General features: G+C 41.5%; 1 protein-coding gene across 1 annotated transcript in view; it reads left to right on the top strand.

Moving 5' to 3' along the window:
* Magi2 (membrane associated guanylate kinase, WW and PDZ domain containing 2) overlaps positions 1 to 26013 on the top strand; it is a 1383694-nt gene that overhangs the window by 1271180 nt on the left and 86501 nt on the right. Inside the window, exons 17-19 of the mRNA XM_051174837.1 lie at positions 16860 to 17045; positions 19066 to 19240; positions 25241 to 25436. Of these exons, the coding sequence (XP_051030794.1) occupies positions 16860 to 17045; positions 19066 to 19240; positions 25241 to 25436 (557 nt within the window). The remainder of the gene's footprint in view (positions 1 to 16859; positions 17046 to 19065; positions 19241 to 25240; positions 25437 to 26013) is intronic.

Genomic DNA, 26013 nt, shown 5'->3' on the forward strand with positions numbered 1-26013 from the left:
GAAATAAAAGCAGGAACTCAAGCAGAGACGGTGAAGGAATGCTGCGTCACCTAGCTTGCTTTCTTCTTCAGCTCAGGACCACCTGACTAGGAGTGGTGCCACCCACGGTGGACTGGACCTAATCTCATCAATCATGAATCAAATAAAATGACCCATAGCCATGCCCATAGGTTACTCCAATGGAGATAATGCCTCATTCAAGGTTCCCTCTTCCCTGGTACAAGTTAACCAGCAAAACTGACTCCCTCGTCAAAATGATACCTCAATACATCACTATTACATTATAACCTTTCCTTTCTTCTTTATTCTCAGTATCCCATAGTATCACAATATAAAATATAGTATAACTTTAGAGTCCCATGGTGTTTAAAACATTCAACACTTTTTCCCCTGGTTGGTTTTTCAAGACAGGGTTTCTCTATACAGCACTGGATGTCCTGGAACTCCCTCTGTAAACCAGGTTAGCCCCATACTAAGAGATTCACCTGCCTCTGCCTCCTGAGTGCTGGTGGTATGCGCCATCACCATCCAGCAACATTCAACATTTTAAAAGCCCAAGATCTCCTTTGAAAATCCAAACTCCTTTTAGCTGTGAGTTCCTGTAAAATCCAAAATAAGTTACATAGTTTCTTATTCCAAGAGGCCAGAACCAGACCACAGTTACAATCAGGTCAAAGCAAATCCAAAATCCAGCAGTGTAAATAACTCAACGTCTGATGTCTCAGACCTCGTGATCTTCTGAGCTTGGATAGTCCCACCTCTCTGGCCCTGCCATCCACAGTTTGTAACATAAGCTCAAAACAACCCCATAACCGGCCGCTGCTCCCGGTGGTCATCTTGGGTCCCTGATGTCTCCACATGCCAGAGTCTCCATGGTAGCTGAGCTGTACCCTCACCTGAAACCTCTCCTGACCTCTTCAACCATACCAAAACTACAACTGGTCTCCTTGTCCCCTTCATGTATTCAAGACCAGCTTCATGTTGGGGAGACTCTGACACACTACCAGGTTTGTCTTTCAGCTTGAGACACAGCACTGGCCCCCTCTAACCACAGTTTCTATGTACTGACACAAGGAAACACCTGGCAGATTGTACCCCAACAACCCTGGCCTCCTCTCAGTAACAACTGAAATCCTACCCAAGCCAACCAGCATCAATTGTCCCAGTAAAGCCAAGTTTTCACTTCAGTGGTGCTGTCTCTTGTCAATCTTTCATGATTCTTCAGTTCAGCTGACTGAAAAACACAGATTCTTAACTCAAATTACCATGCAGATGGCCCTGATCGAGTCTTTAAAGGACTTCCAACTTGCTGAAATTTCACCATCAGCCATCTCTCTCAACATTCCTATCTTCCAAGCCCCACAGAACAGCCCATAAGCTTTGAGCACCCAATGTCTCCAAACTCTAAAATATTTCCATAATCCTGCCGGAAGACCATACATCCTCCAGGTACATCATAGCAACATCCCACATTCCTGGTACAATTTTTGTTCTAGACTGCTTTCCATTGCTGTGATTAAAAAATGCTCTGGCTGAAGACAATTGAAGAAGAAAAAGTTTATGGTAACTTGTAAGTTACACTCCACCATGAAGGAAAACCAAGGCATGAACTAAAGCACTGACCATTCCGGAATGCTGCTTACTGGCATGCTTCCTCTGGCTTGCTCAGCTTGCTTCCTTAACCCAGGTCTACCAGCTCCACCCACAGTGGGCTGGACCCTTCCACATCAGTATTAATCAATGCCACAAAGACAAGCAAACAGACTGACAATGAAGGATTCTTCAGTCGAGGTTAAGTCTTCTTCGGTGACTCTAGTTTTAACCAGCATACACATCATTGCACATTGACTAATGTGCTTTCTGGCTTCATGTGCATGAGTGGGGTGTGGTTTCCAAGTGCAAAGAGCATCAAGAAAGGTGACCCTTAATATACTCTTCCATGATAAATGCTTGACCATAACACCTGAGAGAGGTCTGTATAGAACACAGGCCTGTGGTGCCTCTAAGATTAGACTCTGGGCTACTCTCAAAGATGGCTTTTGCCAATAGTCCCTTGTTGGTTACATTCCCCCAGAGCTGGTTTAGTTCCTTCCCTGCCCCCTGAACCCACAGTTTGCCAGATGGAATACCTCTATCATTGAATAATTAAATGTACTGAGGCATCTCCCAGCTACTGTGTGATAGTCTTACCTTGCTTTCATCTTCACAGCAGTCCTATGAAGTAGAGACTATTGCCTGAACAATCCATTTATTTCAAGTCAGTGTCTACTTGAAGTGTTTCCCTTTGTTCTTAAAGACAAGTTCCTGTCTGCCAGCCCGATGGTGGTTAACTGCTCTGTGACTTCCGTCCATCATTGCATCTTCTATCATGACTTTAATATTTTTGTCATGCTACGTATGTTTTGTTTCTCCTGTCCCCTGACAGTTCATAGTTTTATTAAGAGCAAGAAAGTGTGCATCTTCCACAGTAACCAGCAGGACGATTTTTCAGGCATTCTCCTGTAACTGATGTCCACAGAATCAGATGGAATTCTCATGGAGTAATTGAGAGCCACTTTCAGCCAAAGGTCAAACAGTGAGTGTGTTCTTCTCCAACCCATCTGGCACCAAAACCTAACATCAGCATCAAGACAGTTCTGCTTATAGGTGAGGGTGACCGAGGATCAATTCCAGAGAGAACTCTGTGCAACCCAATTCCCACCTAGCAAGAGAAATCACACTATAACACAGTGCACTGGGAGCGAGTCCCCCTCAGTTCTTCTCTGCCTGGGTAGCTGATACATCAGGTGAGAGGACACCCAAAGAAATCAGAGATGGGAGAACTCTCTCTTTGAGTTGGGCAGCTTGTCTGGTCCTAAACACCCAGTCTTCTAAAGGACTGTGTGCCCTGTGTACGCTTTGAGACTCGCCTTGGTCTGGCACAAACTAATCCTGTTGTCACTGTTGGCAATCATTATACAGTCCTAACTGGAAGGACCTTGGTGACATGCCAAATCTCTTGGGAGAAAAGAAAACTACCACTTCAAATCATTTCCTCATTCACCATCCTCATGAGCAACCCATCTCAGTTCTGCATGTAAAATCTGAATTGCAGTATTACTTAGGAATAGTATCCCAGCTGAGACCAGGATGAGTGGAGTCCAGAGATGCCATCATCTTTTCAATCCTGAACATGACTAGTTTTTTTCTAGAATGAAAGCCTGGCTACCTGGATCTCCTCATTGTGCAGCTCAGTGACTGAACACATTTCTCATCAATGGAGTACTCTGATTTGTGAACATTAAAGCGGAAACACAAATTCCACATTCTACTCTGGTAGCACTAACAAAGGGAAAGATTCAGTTTTTAAGAAAGTAGGTCTGCTGAAGAAGCAGCATCCTTATTTTTTCTCAAGAAAAGGAGCCAAGCAACCTAGCGAAATATCTTTGAGTGCTCATGGAACATTTTTAAAAATTCCGAGCTAGTCTTTCTTATCATTTGAAAAGAACTTATCAATCATAAGTTTCTCCCACTAGGGAATCATTTCCAGGAAGGTTTATTACTGTGTTCAAAGACTTTCCAGGAGCAGTGGAAGGCAGACGTCTCCTTACCTTCAGCTATTCAGTTGTCTTGAAAGCATGAAATGGTGATGGGGGTGGGGTGTTCCTCTGGGCTTGAATCACCCAGCTCCTTGCTATTCAGAAGACAGTTTAGGGAGACCCAACTGAAAGGCGCCAGCACACTTCACATACAGGATCACTGTGCAATAGAAAATACCTGCTACTCGCACATGCAATTCAAAGCCTACACATCATTTCTACTGAAGATACATTCCCATGTTCTATTTAGGACTTGTGTTGTATTATCTCCTCTGTAATTGTATTTTTCTTCTTTTTTCCCAATGATACACTACATAAAACATTCCAGGGAAGCATCCCAATGAAGCCAATTCCACATGTGGATTCATTTAAGAAGACATTGTTATGTCAGCACAGAACTGTCCCATGGCACCATCAGTCAGCAATAACAAAGGTTCCCACTTAGACCAGTGTGAAAACCTTCTTCTGGAGGCCTGGCTCCCACCAAGGACACAGAATGTGCCTCTGACCAAACTCCTACCATGCCAAACCCAAGTAAAGTTCTTGTGACTTATTATTTGATGGCCAATCATTTTGTAATTTAGGTTGAAATTGTTTCCAACTGAATTAATCTCTGCACTTGGTTGGAATCTTTTCTAGTGACTAATCAGCCAGCCTTCTCTGAGTAATGAGAGGTCATTCTGAAGGTTTCCACCGTGCCAGAGAGAAGTCACTAGAAAGTCCATGTAGCCCTCTCATTTTCACTCTGACCTCTTCCAGATCGTATTTCTCAGTCAGGCAAGGGTTTGTTCCACACATGTGCCCAGATGTGGTGAACCCCTTTGTTTTCAAAAGGGAAATTGCTGAGCCCTTCTGGCCCAGGGTTCTTCCACACCAGGCTCTACAATCATGGGACAAACATGCACTCTGAAGGCTTTTGCTCTTGTAGTTCCTGGCACCAAGCAGTTGAAATAATGTAAGGAAGAATGTCCTGACTGAGAAGCAATCATTGGCACGTTAGTTAGCATTGCTAGACAAAAACTCGCCACAGTCCCACAAGCTCTGAGCAGCTGAAACTAGCTCCCACTCAGCTCCAATCAGTGTGTACACTCTGAGCTTTGTCTCTTAGTTAAATGTGTATGTAACTATATTATCAACCTTGAGAGATTAAGGCAGATTCAAAGAGACTACATTATGCTCTCCCCCAGACACCTGGCATAGAGTTCTAAACTAGCAGCCAGCAACAAAATCTTGTCCCATCTAAGAAATGTTCCCTCCTGCATGCAGGACTAACTCATAGCCACTGGCCATACATGGCTAGTGTGTCAGGAGATAAAGCTTTTATTGTCTCCGGTGACAGAGCTTAAATAGCTGCCTATGGTCCTGTGTCCTCTCTGCAGCATTGAATGTGGCCCTTACTTCTTTGCCTGTGCCTCCCCGTGTCCACTGCCCACTTAACACACCTGATAGGCTCACGCAAAGGTCATACTCCATTAACTGCTCCAACCCAACTCTTGGATTAATGCCAGGGATGAGACCTTTCATGATCTTCTCACAACCTTACCCTGTCCCAGGACTCATGAGTGTATCCATGGCTGCCTGATTGCACAGACCTGTCTTTGTAAGTGACAGCACATGTGGCCATAGTATCTCCCCTCCCTCCAGCTGCCACCTGGGAGAGTCTGTGTGTCTTGCCAAACCCAAATTGGATAGTATTTCCTCTTGGGGCACTCCCAGAGCCCTCCATACTCTGTTACCCAGCTCTTTCCTCCTGCTTACTTTATACCACGTGTTTCTCTATCTTCCCAAAGCCTTTCTTCCCTGCTTATTCCACTTCTCTCCATATTAGTTAAGGTTTGATTTCAATAAAGTAAAACATGCAGGGTCAGTTTTATAGCTATTGCTTAGATGGATCAGCTCCACACAGCTGCCCAACTCTGAACCACCCATATTGTTTCTGTCCTATGATTTTTTTTTAGATGACTCAGTAGTTTTTCATTGTATGGATGTGCCATAGTACATCAGTCCTTAGATGAGGGACATTTACTTTATTTCCTGTTTGGAAAAAATTCACAAAAAAAAGTTGTTGTAGAGCATCAATTTGTAAGTCTATGTGAAAATGGGTTTTGTATTTTAAAAGGAACAGGTGAAGGAATTTTCATTAAGTAAATACTGAAGGGTAGATGACCGATGGATCATGTAATGCCTATTCTAAAGTGACTTGGATGAAAGTTCTAGATGATTTCCATCTTTGAAATATATTTTCAGGGTTTTCTACTATGTGTTCGTTCCATGTAGGCACACAGCAGTGTTTCTTTAATTTTAAATTATTCTTTTTTCCCTAAAGACCATCATCACTGAAGATGTTTCCATGGTTTGTTTGTTTGTTTGTTTGTTAGTTTGTTTTTCCACCTGTAGGTCGTAGGTAAAGTGTAATTTTGCTCGTGGTCTTTTCCCTCTAGAGGATAATTGTCATTTTAGTGTATGCATCTGGGACTCCTCAGTCCCCTTTCATTTCTCATTTTAGAGAAATAAAAGTCATTGTGCAATAACAGTCTCATAAAATTGTTGTGGAAACAGTAATATGTAAAGTGTTGTTTAGTTAACAGTGAAAATGCATGTAGCTGCAGTACTGAAAATATATGTGATGAAAGAAAACACCTGTAAGCAGAAACCCAAAGTGAGTTAAAGGACACGATGTTTAGAGAGAGGAATGGGATGAGGATGCTCCCTCTTGCTGACATAATTGTATTTAACCACTTGGAGGTCATATTACAAGTCGTTTTCACAGTTAATACATGATCACAATCTCTTGTCTCCCAAGCACTTTGCTTAGGGCTTTTTCATATTTGGGTTTTTTCCAGTCATGCAGAATTACATCATTTCAAGTTAAATAATGCTGTAACCTGTAAATGGAACTTTGGCTTTGGTGGGAAAAAAACTGACCAGCCAATAAATATTCATGTAATCTTGGGGATAACATATTGAAAAGGACAGCTGGCTCAGGAGGGATCATTTTCCTGGGTTAGTATCTGTTTCCATTTACATTAAGAAAATATTGCAAGAAGTTATTATCTGCCTTAGGGCTTAGGGGAATACAATGGAAGGCTGATATTGCTCCTGATTGCTTTTGACATTTACCTATTGTAGCAGGGAAACCGTGTGAAGATAGCCAAGTGACTTTTTACAAAACACAGTTACAAAGGAAAAGGGAGACAGCAGAGATAGAATGCATGGCATCTGTAAAAATAGGACACATGACTTGTCAGCAACAGCTGCCCTACTGGACCAGCTGAGAAATGACTCAAAGCCAAGTTCATTGATGGGTGTAAGTCTCCTGTGCTTCCAAAGGCTAGAGATGTGAAGGAGAGAAAGTGTGGTTTTGCTAAACATTTTAACCCCAAGCCCGCATTGATGAAATACCTTTGTATGACATGTACCAAACACGTGGAAAGAAATCAGTTGTCTGTATTTCTACCCTTCAGTGCTACTGGAGACGACAGAATGATTCTTAGTTTGAATGCATAATTATTGCATATTTTTATTTCAATGGATTCCAAAATCTCTAGTTAAGATCCCCAAAATACCATTCACAGAAACTGATTTAAGGCATAAAAGATTTTCCATTTGCTGATAGATGATGGCCAAATGTAAATATGTTTATCGCTTCTTATTTCTTAGACACCAATGCACTATAGTAAAGGAGTTAGGGTGGAAAGGGGTTTCCAGGAGTGGGCAGGGCAGGAGTGAGTGAGAGAGATATCATAAAGTCAGGAGAAAGAGGGAACATATGCCCATTCTTTGTCTTTAGGAATTCAGAGAGACATTTTGTTCCCAGCACCTCAAAACAAAATTAAAGACAAAAAAATTGAGAAAATAAACAATGGCAACACAGGATACAGTAAGAATAAAGCAATCTTCAACAGTTTTGTACTGCTAGAATACCACATACTGGATATTTCTAATAAACAGACAAAGTTTGGAATTTCTGCCTAATATGGAACAACATGTTTAAAGAAAAATTCTTAGTGAAATTATCATAGCTAAACTAAAAATTTTAGTATAAGCATTGGGAGATAAAACCCGAATGAATTCTCACATGAAACAGGAATTATGACAGAAATGTTAAAAGAATTGCAGACCAATTCAGGAGACTTATATCTAATCAAGAGTTTGAGAAAAAGAGACCAGAGAAACAGTGGGAATTAGGAAAGACATAGTGTAATGAGTGTTTCCAAGTTCCTCATGCCAACCACAATGAGTGCATGACAGCATACTTCAGAATACATAAGGGACAGAGACAGTAGCTATTAAGCATCTTTCCCATGCCCCCTCCTCCCCAAAAGAAATTCTCAATAAGTTGAGACTCAGTAGTCATTTCTCACTATCCATGGAAATTGTTTCCAGGTACCTGTGCTATCAAACCCCACAAATGTTCCAGTCAGTCATTTATGTCAAAAGGGATGGCCTCCATACGTTTTCCCACATACTTTAAATCATCTCTAGACTACTTACAATTCATAAATCAATATCAAAGTTATATAAATAACTGTGATTTAATTTAGAAACAAGACAAAATGCATAATGGTAAGAACAGTCTTCATGTACTAAGTACACATATAGCTTTTATTTTCAAAGCTTTGATGCATGGTTGGTTGGTTGAATACATACATGCAGAACCCAACACTGGAAGCCAAATTAGAGAGATGCTTGAAAATTTCTGAGGAAAACCGGCTTTTAGTCATGAACTAATGTAGTTTTCTAATGAACTAATGTAGTTTTCATTCAAATATAATAACATTTTCCAACATTAACTGAAGAAATCATTTTTCTCTCCTGTGTGGTTCCTTAGAACCACTGTTGTAGAATGTGCTCTAAAATGTATTTGTACTGGGGCCCCATGCTCATGACTCATCCATCATAATAACCTAGCAACCTCCACACACTATTAACAGGTGAATTTGGGAACTGAGTTTCCTACCCTGGAATTTAACTATAGAAATACTATACCTCATACATGCAACTGTTTTATGGGCCTTTATGGTTGTGTCATTGTGCTGTTATTGCTGTTGTTGAGGATATGACAGCTTGCTTTTCTGCTTTTTAGAAAAGACATTCTTTTCTTTCATGTGTGTGTGTGTGTGTGTGTGTGTGTGTGTGTGTGTGTGTGTGTATTTTGAGACAGGTTTCTTTGTGTAGCCCTGGCTGTCCTGGAACTCAAACTATAGACCAGGCCTGGAACTCACAGAGATCTGTCTTCTTCTGCCTTCTGAGTGCTGGGATTAAATGAATGTGCCACCACTGCCCAGCAAGGGAAAAATTCTTAATATCAAGAATTATCTATATTTTCAATAATTACCAAATCAGTTTGCTATTTGGTTAACAAGTCTTGCTAAAAGTTACAGCTTTATTCACTGAAACAACTTGGCCTGAACAGCACAGAATGACAACTTCTACACCTGAACTAGAAAGATAGGGCTGTCGGTTTTACTGAATGATGAAAATGTCTGTATTTTATTTTTCGCCTGCAGCTTTAAGTGTAAAAGTTATGAATAAAATTGATATTTGGATCAGTGGCACAAAATTTTCTAATGCCACCTTTAGAACAAAATCAGTTGTAAAAGGAGGTCCCAGCTACATAGGAATTGGTAATTTCAAAGAATATTCAGAGAAACAATGAATCCCTCTGTAGAAGATTATCCATGCCTCATCAACCTACAGACTTAAAGATCACGTCTATACAGAGGTTTCCTTGGTTCATAACATTGTATTATCTGGACATATCATCAGACTCTAAAGACATAGAAACAAAGAATGCACAAGCTTCTTGAAAAACGTATTGTTTTCATGTGGTGTATACTAGCCCACTTGAACAGAACTGCAGAGGAATATCTGCTCTGCAGATCCAGTAGTGAGTGACTTGTTATGTAGGAAGATTTTTCATAATGAGAAGATAAAGGTAAGGTCATGGGCTTGTTAAATCATAATGTGAGAATGAAGGGTTAAATTCGAGGGGTGAGAGATTCGAGGGCATCACATCTGGGGCTGAGTGCACACCATGCCAGACTCTGTCGCTGAACTCTATCCCTAAACCTAACAATATTTGAACGTATAGGGAATACTTAGCAGAAACAGGTTGAACCACCTTTTCTGGTGATAGTCATCAGAATGAGAAATGCAACCATAAAAGTTTTTGGTCTTTCTTCACAGTCACGTTTCTGGTGAATTTCCTTGGTTCCTGGACCCTAGCTTCAATTACATATTCCATTGCCAATGGTGAAAACAGTGGTATTGCGAAAAGGAAATATACGATGGACACAGCTAAACAGGATCAATTATACAATTCTCAAAGCCCAATACACATGAAAATGTAGGGTCCTTGCTCAAAAAATTCTGAGTATCCAGATGATAACAGCAAACCATTAAATCAACTGGCAGGCTCTCTGAGTGTGGGGACCTGGGTGACAGCACAGATCACACACTCATGTGATCAACTGGTTATAGCCCCTATCAGATCTATCCAAACACAAAGCATTTCAAGCCAGTTTTATGACATAAGGTAGAAAAACCATACCATGGTTTCTTACCATTTCTAATGCAACAACATCTCTTTCTATTACCAATTCATTTTCAATACTTAGCTAAAAGAACTCTTTTAATTGATGAAAAATAATGTACGTCTAAGGAATGTTTCTCTCTAGCTGTATGATTAATATTTTCTATAGGATCCTTTTTACCCATGGAAGCATGATTCTGTTGGGTCCTCATATTACCAGTGATAAGCATTCTTCCCTCTCCCCTGTATGATCATGTACCCATGACCAACTTCAGGGTAATCAGTCCCTTCAGCCACAAGAGAATGACTAGTAAGTGCTGGGAAATAATAAAATCTTTAAAACACCAGCTGTTCCATTTGGGACTTTTGTAAATTGGTTGGCTATGAACTTCATGGGTGATGCTTTTTTTTAAAGCTGAATTTCACAGACTTCTAGAAAAAAAAAAAACAAGAAAACAAGTCATATAGGAACGTTTTCTTAATTTTACCAAAAATGCTTTCCCCTTTTCTTCAACCCCCTGATAACCAAGAAAAAGAAAAAGAACTCTTTCAAAGGACATTGATTAATCTTCTAGAGAGGATACCTTGCTGAACAAGTTTGTCATAATATAATATACTGTTCCAGGGTTTCTAGAAAGAAGAACTAGGACATAAGGAGGGGGCCACTGGGCTCAAGTTTCTGGAGACAGGAAAACCCATCAGGAGTCTTCTTGTGCTCATCCTCCATCATCTCAGGCATCTCTGACAAGAGTAGGCAAAGCATCTCTCCTTGCTCCCAATCCTAGAATTGATGGGCCTCCTCCCTTTTGCCATCAGGACCTTTTCTCTAGGGGAGCTTCCACTTGCTGTGGGACACTCATGCTACCTCTTCCCCAGAGCAAAATGGGTTTTCTTCAGTGCTCTAAGTCTATACTTGGACCTGGTACCTAACCCCTTCTCTTTCCTCTTACTGCACCCCTCCTTCACCATGAGCTTACTATTTATTCTTTGTTTTAAATATTTTTACACATCTCTCTGGTATCCCCAACATGACTGAGTTTCCTGAAGGCAAATACATGTGTTGTTATGTTTTCTTCCCTCAAAAGCCAGCCTAGTACCTGTTACTTAGAAAATGCTACATAGATGTGTGTTTGGGGAATAGAGCTATTCCCCCACCCCACAATTTCAAAATCACACAATAAATACTTTCACAGCTTAGTGAAAGAAAAATTATAGGAGTCATCCAACATTTAAAGAAAAAAATCACTTCAGGACATAAATTTTTTGGCATCTTCAGGCTGTTTAACCTTCGCTAATTAGTAGAATTTTGAAGTAATGTCAGCTTCTGGTATTGATTGCCTTTGAAGTATTTTATGTTTGTCACACTCATTTTAGAACTGTCTCCCTCTTGTAAATTTGACATGATTGATGCAAAATCCACTTCCCCTGTAGACCATGTCCTCCATGCATAAGGCCACTTTGTGGGACTTGCTAACAAGGAGATAATTAAATGTAAACATCAGTGGCAAGCTTCCCTTTCTCTGAGGTGAAAAACACCTAAGCAATGTGTAATGAAAATACTGAAAAATGACAAAGGAGGACAGGATCTAATAACCTCTTCTCACAGGATTTCGCAAAGGAAGAAAAATAGCTGAGCATAATGTTGCATTTCTATAATACCAGCACCCTGGGAGTGAGGCCAGCCTGGGATTCAGAGAGATCCAAGACAACTGGGGAAACACTGCAAGACCATGTCTCAAACAAAGAGTGAATAAATGAAGGCAGGTTAAGGAAGTTCACCAACACCCAGGTAAAGAATTAGCAGGTGCTTATTTGTGGAGCACTCACACAAAGATGGTAAATAACCACCTCTGTCCTTCAGGATGCTCTTGACCACAACCCAAGAGAGAGTGAACCAGCTCCTCCTCTTCCTTATAAGGGGTCAGATCCGCACACTCTGAAGCCAAAACACCCTAGGATATGCCTATTATCTCAGTCTACTGGTGGAATAAGATGCCACTACAGATAAATATATTTTACTTAAACAAAACCAAATGAACAGACAATGACGAGGTGGTCACCTAAGGCAGAACTCACTGATTTGTCAGTTGACTCAGGCCAGTTCCATGAAAGATCTGTGAAAGCGTGAGTTGACCATACAGAGATCCAGTAAGGAGCCCAAGCTGTGGTGATGTTGCTGGAGACCCCTAGATCTTGGCCTTTAGAACTGACTATCGAGAGAACCCAGGCCAAGAGACATTTTGTGAGTATTCCTAAGATAAATGTGGTATGCTAGGCAATGGCAAAACAGGTGACTCATCTCTGGGAGAGTATAAAGTGCATCTCAAAGAAATTAGTATGGAATGACTAATTAGGCAGGAAAGATGCATTTCTTTCTCTGCAAAAGTTGGGATTTTCAACTAAAATTCCTATCTAGTGACATATCACTTCTTTCCTAAATGTCAGTATGTCCAAAGCCAAATGATGCACTGTGACTTCCCCCATTATCTGTGTATCCTATGCACACCATGGCGGGAAGACTGATCCAAAGACTTGATTTATGATGTGTGCAAGGCATGCATCTAAACAGACTGCACTCTTTGGAGAATTAATGCATACCATTGATCTCAACAGTAGAAACGAAGGTCAGGGTCTCTTCCTTGCTCAGTAATTCCACAAGCATCACACAGCAAGCACAGCGGTCATGACACCTGCCGATCGTATCTCTAAGAAAATAGGACTATGTCTTGTTCCCAGAGAGAATCTTCTTTGGAAGCACCCTTGTCAAAGACCTGTTGTACATCAGAAGATAACTGCATATGTATCAGGAATGCCAATAAAGAAAAAGTGAGGCTGCATCAGCCACCAAGAGTCTCAAATACTGTTTTTATTAAAGCAGATGCCAACAGAAGGGCCTTGTATCAGAACCATGTCAGGTTTTCCCAGCAACTGAGCACACGTTAAGGGTTTTATAGAAAGCATTCTGTCACTCTGGGTAGCAACACAGTGTGTTTCTGTTTCAGTTGGTTTTTGTTTGCTTGCTTGTTTGTTTGTTTGTTTGGAGAGGTTGTTTTGTTTTGTTTCAACATTATTTTAACTACCAAGAGAAAGTTAAAATGCCGTGTTCATCTTGAGATTTCGGGCAGCATACTTTCTGTTGTCAGACAAGACCTTCCCCAGCCCACAGCCCATTCAAAAGAAACCACCCCAAGGATTGATGCCACAGGCAAGGATTTCAAGGCTGGATTGGACCCTAGCATGTTTTCTTAACAGGAGGGAAAAAAAAAGCAAAAAAGCTTGATTACTATGCTATAAGGATTTGAAATAAGGGCTTTTGGAAATTAATAATAGCCTTGGGTTGATTATTTTTATTATTGTTGAGTACATAAAATTATGGGGAGCAGATTGTATTCTGAAACATTTGGGATTTTATGCCCAGAAAATTCCAGATTACACAGCACAGTGGAGGAGAGAACAGAGACACCATAAGTCAAAGCAGAAAACCAGCCATCCAAGCACCATTTGTCAGTGTTTTGCAATATATTTTTGAATTTCATTTCAAACATTAGCATTTCTCATACCGATGCCCCCTCCAAATTTCTTCAATCCAAGAAATGGCACAATGATGTGAAATCCTAACTAAACAGGACCTGAGGGCCATCCAATTTTCTTTTCCTGCCTCAGCTGAGCTGCACCAAGCATCCCCTCACCAAAGCATCCCCATTCAACCATAGCGCCTGGCTTGCACCCTCCCCTGCATCTGCATCTACACTGTGCATGAGCTGTTGTGATGCTTAGAAGCAGGGTACAGTGCCAAATAAGAGCACCAGGCTGATGCTCAAAGCAAGTTGTAGGTTAAAGGTCATACATCAGGCAAAGCCCAGAGAGGCAGAGTTGTGGGTTCACTGGACTCTGGGTCACTGGGGCTCTGAGCCCTGTTTGCCCTTTGTAACCTTAAACAAATTACTAACTGCTGTGTGCTTTCTATCCATTTCTTCCACTGGAAACTCGTAAGTATATCAGCTACTTGATAGCATTTAAGGGCTACATTATGTGCATTTAATATAAATATAACTATGTAGAAATAACTTTATTAAGTATTAAATTTTTATGTTAGTGTTAAATAAAAATTAAATTTAATTATTAATTAAATATCATTTAACAAAGTGCTTGTCTCATGTTAGTAAGTACTCAAAAGAGATAGAAGGAATTGTTACTAGTCCTCAATAAATCCAAAAGTAGATAACCAAGGGATCTGTGCTACGTTGATTCCCCCTTGAATAATAAACTATTAGCTCCAAGTTGGTGTTTTCAACAAAGATGCACAATTGTTTCGGTGGGAAATCAAAGAAAGGCAGACTTGCCTCATTCAGTGTCTATCTGATCCTGGAGACACCGCTCTCCTTCTTCAGTGAAGTTGTTTCCGTGTGATGTTTGGAGGATGGTACTCTTCATGTCCCTTTGGGTTTCATGATTATAAGTTAGTTATCCCATATAGAAAGAAACCAAGTGGGCATGCACACACACACACACACACACACACACACACACACACACAAATGTAATGTAAGGAAGATGTGAAAAGAAATAGTAATAAAAAGAATGATAGTACTTCCAGGTTAGTTCTTTAGGGCTGGGCACTGTTCTACTGGTCACTCACATATGATTCATCTTGTTCTTAGAACTACTATGAGGTCAGTGATATTATTACCCCAACAATAGATGGGAAAAATTAAGAGATTTTAGGTAACTTCCCAAAGATGACAGGATAGACTACAGTGTACACATTTATGGGTAGGAAAGCCGAATCATTGGATCATTCCAAGAACTGTCAAGTATGGAAACAGGAAAACAGAGCAGGGGAAAAAAAAAAAAAACAAAAACCTAATTATGGTTGAAAAACTAACACCTTTCAATACTTATACTTTTTACACTTATTCCTCTGTGTGTGTGTGTGTATCTGTGTCTGTTCTGTGTGTGTACGTGTGTGTCTGTGTGTCTGTGTCTGTGCGTGTACACCTTGGTGTATGATGGGTGTGTGCCTATGTGTATGATTTGTGTATGTCTGTGTGCCCAGGTGTAGTGTGTGTGTGTGTGTGTGTGTGTGTGTGTGTGTGTATGTGTATGCATCTGCAAGTGCATGAGTACCACAATGTACTGAGGAGATATGGGGACAACTCCACAGAGTCAGATCTCTCTTACTGCCCTGTGAAATGTGGAGATTAAACTCGAGTTATGCATCAGGGTAAGCACCCATGCCTGATTATTAGTTTTTGAATCAGTAATTGTTCTTCTTATATTTCTGCCTGAGAAATATAGTCTATGACTCTAAAATGATCATTAGTAAACTCTAAATAGTGCCCTCTTAATTAAACACATTAGTGCTTAAGGTAAATAAAAATGAGTTTGGGCTCAAACATGATGGGTTTCATTTCACGGATACAACCTTACCCAATATTCTTATATGCTGCCTGTAACCTTTCACAGTAGAAGAGTGAGCATGTTTCTAGTTCGTCAGCACACTAATTGTGTCTCCTCTCTGTGGTTATTAGTTGACAATCCCACCCTTCACTGTAATACATGCACCAGATTGAGAGCTCAAGGTGTAGACATCCTTAGAGAACCTGAACAGTGGGCTGTGTCTATCTCTGCTTCAGCACAGTAGCTCAGTACCTAATCTATCAACATTGTCTTTGATGGACACATGGGACACTGTGTACTATTGAAATCTGCACCCAGACACAGCAACCTTGGTATGTAGTCCACTATTTACACTAAATTCCAGTCAACCTGCTAGAAAAACATGCATCCCCATGTATCTGGCTCTTCTCAAGCATTTATTTTAAAGATTAAATTAAAATATGTGCCTTATTTTAAATAATTACATAAGTTATACCAACTCTGAAACTTCTATACTATTTTAATATCTCAGCAGTTGGAGCACATCTTCTGGTTAATGTAACATTGTTTAAGGAGAAGCTTTCTATTTTTCCTTTCTTGTGACCCTTAAAGTTGTATCTTTTCCATCAATGACATCTCGGATTTGATTAAATCCTCTGTACACTTGACTGTACACTGTGTTCTCAGGGCCATGTTGTGAAGTAGAAAGGAAAGAATGGTAGAAAACATGCTGCCCTTAAATCTTAGCAGACTAGAGGTAAGTTTTGTCACTTTGCCAAGTAGCTGCTCCCTGGGTTAATGCATACTCAAAGATTTCCCCTCTTTCCTCCTGTCAATAAGATGGAGATATAAATTAAGTTCCTGTCGTTTCTTGTACCTCCCTGAAGCCATGCCACTGTCTTCTAAGTTCCGGCATTCTGCACATTCTTCTATACCTGTGGATCTCAAACACTGGTATATACTAGACTCTACCAAGAAACTGCTTAGAAATCCATGGCCTTCGTTTCTGGCCTAGACATTCAGATTCTGATGTTTGGATCGGGCCCAGAGAGCTTATATTTTGATCCTTAGATGAGTTTGATGCACCTCAACACTTGAGAAGTCTGCTCTTTGGGTTTAGAATTGTTCTGCTATCATTGCTAAGGACTTGAATTGAGGAGCATTGGTCTCAGTAATATGCATAGATCACATTTATTAGAAATGGTTGTTATGCAAAGAGGCAAACACAATGACAACGGAAAGGATTCTGACATTGCATTGTTTGTCTTAGGCAGGACTGAAAGATAGAACATATACTGGTGATGTCCCTGATACCTATTTCTGTTTTGGGTTTTTTTTGTTTGTTTGTTTGTTTTTTTTTTTTGTAGCTGTGCCCCATAAAATCGGACGCATCATTGATGGGAGTCCTGCAGACCGCTGTGCAAAACTAAAAGTGGGAGACCGGATCTTAGCAGTCAACGGCCAATCTATCATCAACATGCCTCATGCTGACATCGTGAAGCTCATCAAGGATGCAGGTCTTAGTGTCACCCTCCGCATCATTCCTCAGGAGGGTGAGTGCCTGAAGGGGCCTTACAGAGAGACAGACTGTAGATAGATTCATCCAGAGTTCCTCAGCCTACCCACCCAGCTCCTGGAGTCCACCAGCTAGCTGACAAACATGGGTGCCATCTGAGTGACAGACATTGACAACCATGTTCACTTTTTCCCAAACTCACACTCACCATTTTCATTTAGAAATGAAATGTGTGGTACTGCAGGCTCAGTAGTATGAATCACAAGACTCAGGGCTATCAGAGTCCTCCCTGGGGTCTCAGACATATTAGTTTTATGGAGATAAAAAGCCAGAACTCACTCAACCCAGCAGGTAGCAATACAAATCTAAAAGAAGAGAAAAAAAAAAAGCAGAGGAGGGAATGCTTGCTCATGTTAATAATTAATCTCTGGAAAAGTCTTCAAAGTCAGATTGATTTTGAAATGCCTGGGGAAGTTTTAGTTTTGCAATCCAAAGAGAGCTCAATTAGGAAATGTTACATCTGATAAGAATGTAAAATTCCCACTTAGCCTTTTGAATTTCTCTATTCAAGCCCTGCTCCCCGGCCCCAACACCTGAAGGTTTCAAAAAGAGTGAACAATCCACACCCACAACTGAGGCCCATCTACATTCTCTCAGGATGTCCATGCACAGCAAGCAGGCTGGTTGCTGGGTTGCAACTTCTGACTCATTAACAGAAGTGAAGAGGGTCATCTCCAAACCTCACTGATAGGTGGCCATGAGTCCCCTCCAGGGGCTGATGGAGCTCACTGATGAGTGGCCATGGGTCCCTTCCAGAGGCTGATGGGCTTACTTTGCATTCTTTATTTGACTCAACCCCCTACCCATTCCACTTTCTGATATGTGGACAGCCACATGACTTTAGTTATAAAACAGAAGCTTCCAACTAGGATGATTTGGGGCCCTTGGGGCATATCTGCTGTCTAGAGACAATTTTGACTGTGATGATTGGAGCGGAGATATGACTGTCATCTAGTGAACAGAGGTCAGAGATGCATCTAAACATCCTATAGTGCTCAGGACAATGCCCCACAGCATATAATTATCTGACCAAAGGGTGAGAGACCTTCATTAAAAAGAGGGATAATATTAAGACATTTGGACTGTAAGAGAAGACAGAAAAATGGCTTATATCAGAATGCAAATAGGCTACCTCCCTTTGTCACCCAGCTAGAAAAGTAGAAAGACAGAGACAGATAGACAGAAAGATGATTTTAGTGTGTTGTCTGAAGGCACCAGTCTATATGACAGTCAGTGGAAATGAACTGTAAGCAGGACTGTCCCTACAGACTGGGCATGCTTCTCTGCCCTCCCACTCTGAAGTGTTGGTCCTGTCTTTACTCTAACATGTGAAGGTCTCACAGTGGGTAGAGTTTCTTTTTTCTTTCTGAAAAACTGAGTACAGAGGGCTCTTAGTAAGACCGGCAAGGGGCCAGAGAAGAGGTGGCCACCATTTCAGTTTGAGCATCTAGCTTCCTGTCCAATGTTAGAAGCCTTGTAGACTTGGGCTATGTGTAGTGGTACACATCCCACAACCCAGCTCCTTGGCAGGTGGAGTAAAGACTGCCTCTTCAGGATCAGCTGGCCTACAGAATGAGGCTGTGTCAAAAGGAAAGGAAGAGAGACTTCTTAAACAGCCAAAAGGTGTTAGCTGGAACGCTTTCTCTCTGCAGCAATATTCAAATATTTTTAGAATATCAATGCTTTACACTGGTTCCTTTGAGTTGTCTTCTCATAGTTTTAGTATGTTGTTTCTACTTTGGTTTGTTTGTTTCACTGACCTTTCCTCCCACAAAATGGCAAGACTGTTCATAACTTTACTCCGTGATGATTGTGATTAATAAAAGAACACCCCTTCCAGGAATGGTGTGGCCCTTGGTAAGTCTACCCTGCTAGCAGAAAATGAAATGACCAAGGCTTGGAATCATACAAGGAAACAATGAGTCCCAATCTCTGCTTACTTCTTACCCCTGATCAGATGCCAATCTGACCACATCTGTTGCCTTGGTTCCCATCAGAGCTCAACAGCCCAACATCAGCACCCAGCTCGGAGAAACAGAGTCCCATGGCCCAGCAGCACAGCCCTCTGGCCCAACAGAGCCCTCTAGCCCAGCCAAGCCCAGCCACCCCTAACAGCCCTGTTGCCCAGCCAGCTCCTCCTCAACCTCTTCAGCTACAAGGACATGAAAACAGGTAGTGTTTCCTCTATCTTTTCTGACTCTGAGAGGCTACAAGGGAATGCCTGGGGACAGTTCAGAACTTATCAGTGAGAGAGATTTTCATATACCTGAAATTACTCTGTATACTTTCATATGGTTTCTGGGGTGGTGGGGGGGTTCAATATATTGTATGTATTGTTTCATTAGTAAATATAACTCAATGTCTGCCCTGCACAGTAGAAAAGTTCCTAGGCAGAAATGCTGAGCCATCAAAGATTAGTTGGGGTTAACTAGCTGAGCGCATTAAGAATCTTCTAGAATGAGAACACAGACAAATGTCCTCTGGCAGGAGAGAGACCCAAGTATGAAAGACAGAAGCAAGGTAAGGGTTGTTGTGGTATATGGTATGGGAGAGCTAGAGAGAGATGAGCTCACTGAGGATGACAAGCCTACCCCAAAGGCTCTGGTAAGCATATTAAAGGTCCTTGTGCTTGTCCTAATAGAATGGGGAGTTGCTGTAGGTTTCAGGCTGGCAAGCGACATCTCTGGGTTCTATTTTCTGAAACTTTCATTTGCCCCTCCCTCTACAGAGTGGACTGACAACTGGCAGGGTAAAACAGATTAAAGAGAAAAGATGGCTGCAGAAAAGCACTGAGCCATAAACATGGTATTCTGAAGCACAATGGCACTTGGGGGCAGGGGGCGAGGCATAAGGCTCTCAGCCAATCATGATTGTCCACACTCTTCGCTGCATGAGAACTTTACACTGCCCTCCCCAAAGTCTAATGAGTCATCCATTCCATACATGGGACATCCTGAATTAATATTGGGAACAAGGTTCTTTGAGCCTCTAGACATCAGGAATGTCATACAAAAATGTCTTATTGTGTGTGACGTGTGTGACAGAGAACCCAGCTTGGGTTGAGTCACTAAAGAATAGGGAAGGGTGTATTCCAGTATGCTTTTCTTCCTCCCAACAGATCTTCAGAACTCCCTGGACTCATCACTTATACCATCTCACAACAAGGATTTTCTTTGAACCACATTTCCATAAATCCCATTCTGCTATTGTTTTTCCATGTGCTTTCATGGAAACATGAATACCTGACTCTCCTTAGCTGCTTATGCTTTTAATGTAAGTTAGGGAAAAGAAGCCCCAATGAGCAAACGATGCAGATATAAGAGCTTGATGGCCAGAAAGAAGAGTCAGCTCTGGTTGCCCAAGTACTGAGCCCCAGCTAGCTGAGTTTGCTTCCCCAGACAGTTGGCAGTTAATCTGGTAACCTACTCCTGAGTGCAGCTGCCCTGGACTTGGGTCTTTGTAGGCTTGGGTGGGTAATCACACCTCTGCCAGCTTTGTAACTCCCCTGTGCACTCCAGAAAAGGTTCTCCTACTGTGAAGTTGGGGGATGTTAAAATCCCAGGGAGAACAAATGCCTCAGGCACTGTAGGGCCCACCCCTTCTAGTTTACAACTGGTACTTCCCCTCACCCTGTCCGAGAAGCAATGGTCTTTGCCAATACCTTTCCCTGACCACAAAATAAAGTAGTTCCTAAATGGGAAATTGGCATATTTACATGATTCAAAATTTTTGTAAATCACCAACATATTTGTTTTAGTAACATTAACAGCCTGAGAAGTGGTCTCTCATTTCAGGGACCTTACAAGCCTGTGCTTGAGTTCCCTGGCTTACATGTTTACTGTTATTGGTGATTCATTTATACATGAACAAAAATATTTAGTGATTTTGCCAATATCAGAAACATTTTCATGGTCTTCTCCAAAGACGGCCAAGGTGTCAATGGAAAAATCTTTACCTATTTCTAGATCAGGCTAGAGATGCTACCAAGCCAGTTCCTATACTAGGTTCTTCTGTACAAGGCATGTCAGAGCAAGTCATTTACCATGCAGGAGTAGGAAGAGAACTATTGCAGAATAGATTCCAAAGCTAAGCACAAAGAACAGAGCTATGTTCCCCAACAAGGGTGATTGATGTTTACCATTTAAAACAACAAGAAGAGCATTCAAAAGTGTGTTCTTTCACCCACCTTGAACCCTAGATGCTCGAGGCTGGACTTGATTCCTTTTCCTTTGTCTTTTTCTTTTTCTTTAAATTTTATGTGCATTGGTGTTTAGCCTGTATGTGTGTCTGTGTGAGGGCCTAACGTTCCAGTTGAGAGTTCCATGTGAGTTCTGGGAATTGAACCAGGGTCCTCTGAAAGAGCAGCCAGTGCTCTTTACTACTGAGCCATCTCTCCAGCCCTGAAATGATTCTTTTTAAATTTTTGTTAAAATATAAATATGTGAGGTTTTTTCTTTCCTCTTTCCTGCCTCTCCCATCTCCATCTCCTCCCCAAATTACGAGCCATTACTATTATACATACATATAAACAAATCAACTCATAAATCAGTGCTCTGAGCCCCTTCAGTATTGCCTACAGGAGTGTGCTTCTAGGGCTGACCATTCAGTATTACACAACCAATCAAGAAACTTGTCTTTGAGGAAGAATTCTCCCTCTGTCAGCCACTGTTAGTTGCCTGTAGCTCTTGAGATCCCATGAGCCCCCACCCCAAGATGATTCCTAAAAGGCTCTCAAGATGTGAGATGTCTCCTGAGCAGCGGTCGATAGACTTTACCACACCATAAAAGCTTTACTAGAATTTACTATTTGCCATCTGTGTTTACGGTCTCTCTAAAGTATCTTTAGTGATGGAATTAACAAGAATTACATTGGTAACCTTTTCTATGCAAATGAACTTTTAAGAGCCGTGTGTGTGTGTGTGTGTGTGTGTGTGTGTGTTTGTGTGTTTATGTGCGCGCGCGTGTGCGCGCGCATGCATGTGTTCACATGAGTGCGGTTTTTCTCTGTAAGGTCTCTGTGTGTGGGTGGGCATGCATGTCCAAACATATGCAGAGGGCAGAGATTCATTTATTATCTTCCTAAACCAGTTCTGCATCATCTTCCTGTTTTGAATGAGAGTCTGTCTCTGAACCCAGAGCTCACTAACTGGTTAGATTGTCTAACCAGAAAGGCCCGAGGATCCTCTTGTTTCTACTCCAAAGTGCTGGGATTACAAACTACTGTTCCTGGCTTTTATATGGGCACCGGGGATTCAAACTCAGGTCTCCATGTTTACGTATAGCAAGTGCTTTACCAACATGACCCATCTTCCCAGTCTGGAGCTTGGCCTGTTTTTCATTTTGTTTTGTTTTGTTAATTTTTAATAACCTAAATCTATGTTTTCCATAAAGTGGAGTGTTTCAAATATTCAGCACAGCCTAATTTTTGTTCTAGCCAGTGTGTCATCCACTTAAAAGTTAGCAACATTCATTGAAAACTTAAATACATGTTCCTTGCTAAAGAGCTCTTCAGGATAGAGTTACCTGAAACTCCTGACAAGTGACAGTGGAATAGAGGGACATCTGAGTGCTCGGTGGCCAAGACAACAGCTGCAGCAAGCTTCACTGTTCCTATTTGTAATCATGTGCCTAACCTTTGGGGAGATTCTTACATTTCATCCTCTTTTACTACACTTCATGACACATCTGGCTGGAAACGGAGCACAAAATGGATATTTCATACCAATACCACACAGATTGTGAAAATAAAGAGGCTATGCTATAACTTAAAACAGTGTGACATACAAGCAACCAAGCTGGCAATTTCTAGAAGGAAACCACCACACACTGGCAAATGTCACCCAGGTCAATCCCTTTTGTTTAATGCGTGCTTTGCATAGTTAAGCATCTTATTCACTTCGTATTTTAAATAATCCTGTTCACAGCTTGCTCCTGGGCAGGTGAATGGACTAGTGAGGAATAAAGCAAACCCTGAATTATGCACGTCTCCCCTCTCCACAGAGCTAAGTAACAAATGCAACCTACTCAGAGGAGTGATTAAAACCACTTACTAACCCCCTTCCTAAAAGCCCAAGTAAACATATCTGTTGTTCTGCACACAGTGTGTCCTTCCCAAATATTGGATTATAGTAGATGTAACTGTTCAGGCAGGCTTCTTTGTTTTGGTATTTGTTAGGAATCAGCATCACTAAAACCATAAACTGGTAAAGAAGCCATTTAGTCTTAACTGTAAAATTCTACAAGCTTTGAGCCTCTTTTGTGTGCTGAATATTTCCTTACTTCCACCAGACATGGTGGCACATTTGCAATCCCAGCTCTCAGGAGGTTGATGGAGGCATATCACAAATTTGCCAGAGCTACATAGTTAGGAGTAAGGTTTTTTCCGCCTGCCGCCAAGTCTTGTCCTGCCACGCCAGCCCCAAATAACACACTGAGACACTGTATATGATATAATTCTGTTGGCCAGTTACTAGTTTCTTATCAGCTAGTTCTGTGTTAATTATTAACCCATTTCTATGTATTGCCACGTGGTCTTACCAGCGAGAGGCGGCTGGTGGTTCTAGTCTCTCCAGACTCTCCACGTTGACCCCTCCTTCCTCCTTCCTATTTCCTCCTTGTCTCCTAGTCCTTCCTATCTTCCTTTCCTATTGGCCAACAGTGCTTTATTCATTAACCAGTATGAGAAACATATACAGAATGACATCCCCCATCATTCTCTAGAAAAAGAAAGGGGGGAGCAGAATATTGTTTTAATCTAACTACATCCATGCTGCAGCAAGGCCAGGGATTGGCTGTTGCTCCCATTGTGACCAGGGAGCGCCATCACCTTAGATGGAAATGCTCACCTCAGCTGCTATTTCTGCTCTCTGTATTTGTTAGTGAATAAGGACTAAGAACAAGCTCTGCATCATTTCACCTTCTCTCCTATCACATGAGCACAGTGTCTCCATGAGCCAACAGCTCTGAGCCTACATTATATTTGATGATCATGCCTTACCACTTCTTAAATATCTAAAATACTCAAAACAGATGCAATTTAGCAATTAAAATTACTCTGGGTTGGGATCGGAGAGATGGTTCAGTGTTTATAAGCACTTGCTGTGGCAGAGGACTGGGGTTCAGTTCCCAGCATGCACATGGTACCTCTTAACCTTCTGTAACTTCAGTTCTGGGTACCTAGTACTCTCTCTCCTGACTGCTAAGGGCTCTGTTCAACCATACATACATACATACATGTAGACATCCATACATATAAAATAAAATTTTTTAAAAAACTTTAAAATAGGCATTAATAAAATGTTTAGAAACTATTTGGTGATCATTTCAATTGCATTTACATGATTTAATGGTGATGTGCCTAGAGTGTGTTTGTATGTCAGAGAGTGACAGAGGCAGAGAGAGACAGAGAGAGGCAGGGGAGGCAGAGAGAAAATCAGGGTGGCATAGAGGAAGAGGGTGATATGACATGTTTGGTTTCCTTGATTTATAGTGATTGTGGAGTTGGGTTTCTTCTAAAATTTATTTTATTTTTTTTTTTTGTGTGTGTGTGTGTGTGTGTGTGTGTGTGTGTGTGTAGTACCTCTGGAATTACAAGTGGTTGTGAGCTGCCTGACATGGATGCTGGGAACAGAACTGAAATCCTCTACAGGAGAAGTTGCATGCTCTTAACTACTAAGCCAACCCGCCATCTCCCTGACTGTAGATTTGAAATAGCCAAAGTGAGAGAGAGAGAGAGATCCAGGGTGCCTTTTCCACAAAGTTCTGGTGGAAATATCATTTTTATGTCAATCTTTTTTTTTGGTTTGGTTTTGTTTTGGGGTTTGGCTTTGTTTTGGTTTTCAAGACAAGGTCTCTCTGTGTAACTCTGGATGTTCTGGAACTCGCTTTGTAGACTAGGCTGGCCTCGAACTCACAGAGATCTGCCTGCCTCTGCCTCCCGAGTGCTTATGTCGATTTCTTAAGAAGCCAAATGAAAGTATGTAATATGACATTTGTCAATAATTTTTAAATAATACCATTTCTTTAATCTTCTTAAGTCCTAAATATGTAACAAGACCAACTCAAAGATTGGGTCCCCACAAGCTGTGGTGGCTGGACCATTCATTCTTAGAGTCTTTATAATCTCCTCAGAGTACTGAAATACCAAAGCAAACTCCCTTTACTTTTATCTAGTTACAGGTCAGAAGTTAAAGCAAGGCAAGATGTGAAGCCAGACATCCGGCAACCTCCCTTCACAGACTACAGGCAGCCCCCACTGGACTACAGGCAGCCCCCAGGAGGAGACTACCCACAGCCCCCACCCTTGGACTACAGACAGCCATCCCCAGACACCAGGCAGTACCCTCTGTCAGACTACAGGCAGCCACAGGTACCTCCCCTGGAGACCACAGGGCCCCCATGAAGACTTCTTGGTATGAAAGGAATGCTGTAGAAGGAGACAGTAAGAGTTCTGTTCTCAGTGTTGATATTGGGGGACCACCTGCATCTCCAAAACATCAGTGCATAAATAAATCTATTCCAGAATAAAGCGGGGCAGTTCATCCATAATCAATCAGGACTAAATGGGTAGTCATGGATAAACTAATGCTTGATGATAATTAACCAGATAACTCCAAAAACACAGCCTTGTCAGCAGTATTTTCAAGCTCCTGCTAGACCCTCAGAATACTACTAATGCAGAAAACTTTACACATTCCAGCCATTAGGGTCTTTGAGAGCCACAGTTTCTAGATGGCCTCCAGCCTCCCACTCTGTGGTAAAGAGCCAAGCATCTATGCAGAGGGCAAAGCCAAGCATGGTGTTACAATCCACCCCGTAGCCACTGCAATTGCCAAAAAGCCCCTGTGTACACAATAAAGGGTTCAGCTGTTCCATTACCGGTTGGCATTAAGCATTCCTCCTGAGACTTCCCTGATCTCTCCGAGCTTCCATTTCCTCAAGAGTAG

This window comes from Phodopus roborovskii, unplaced genomic scaffold, assembly GCF_943737965.1.
Source record: "Phodopus roborovskii unplaced genomic scaffold, PHOROB, whole genome shotgun sequence".
Lineage (NCBI taxonomy): Eukaryota > Metazoa > Chordata > Mammalia > Rodentia > Cricetidae > Phodopus > Phodopus roborovskii.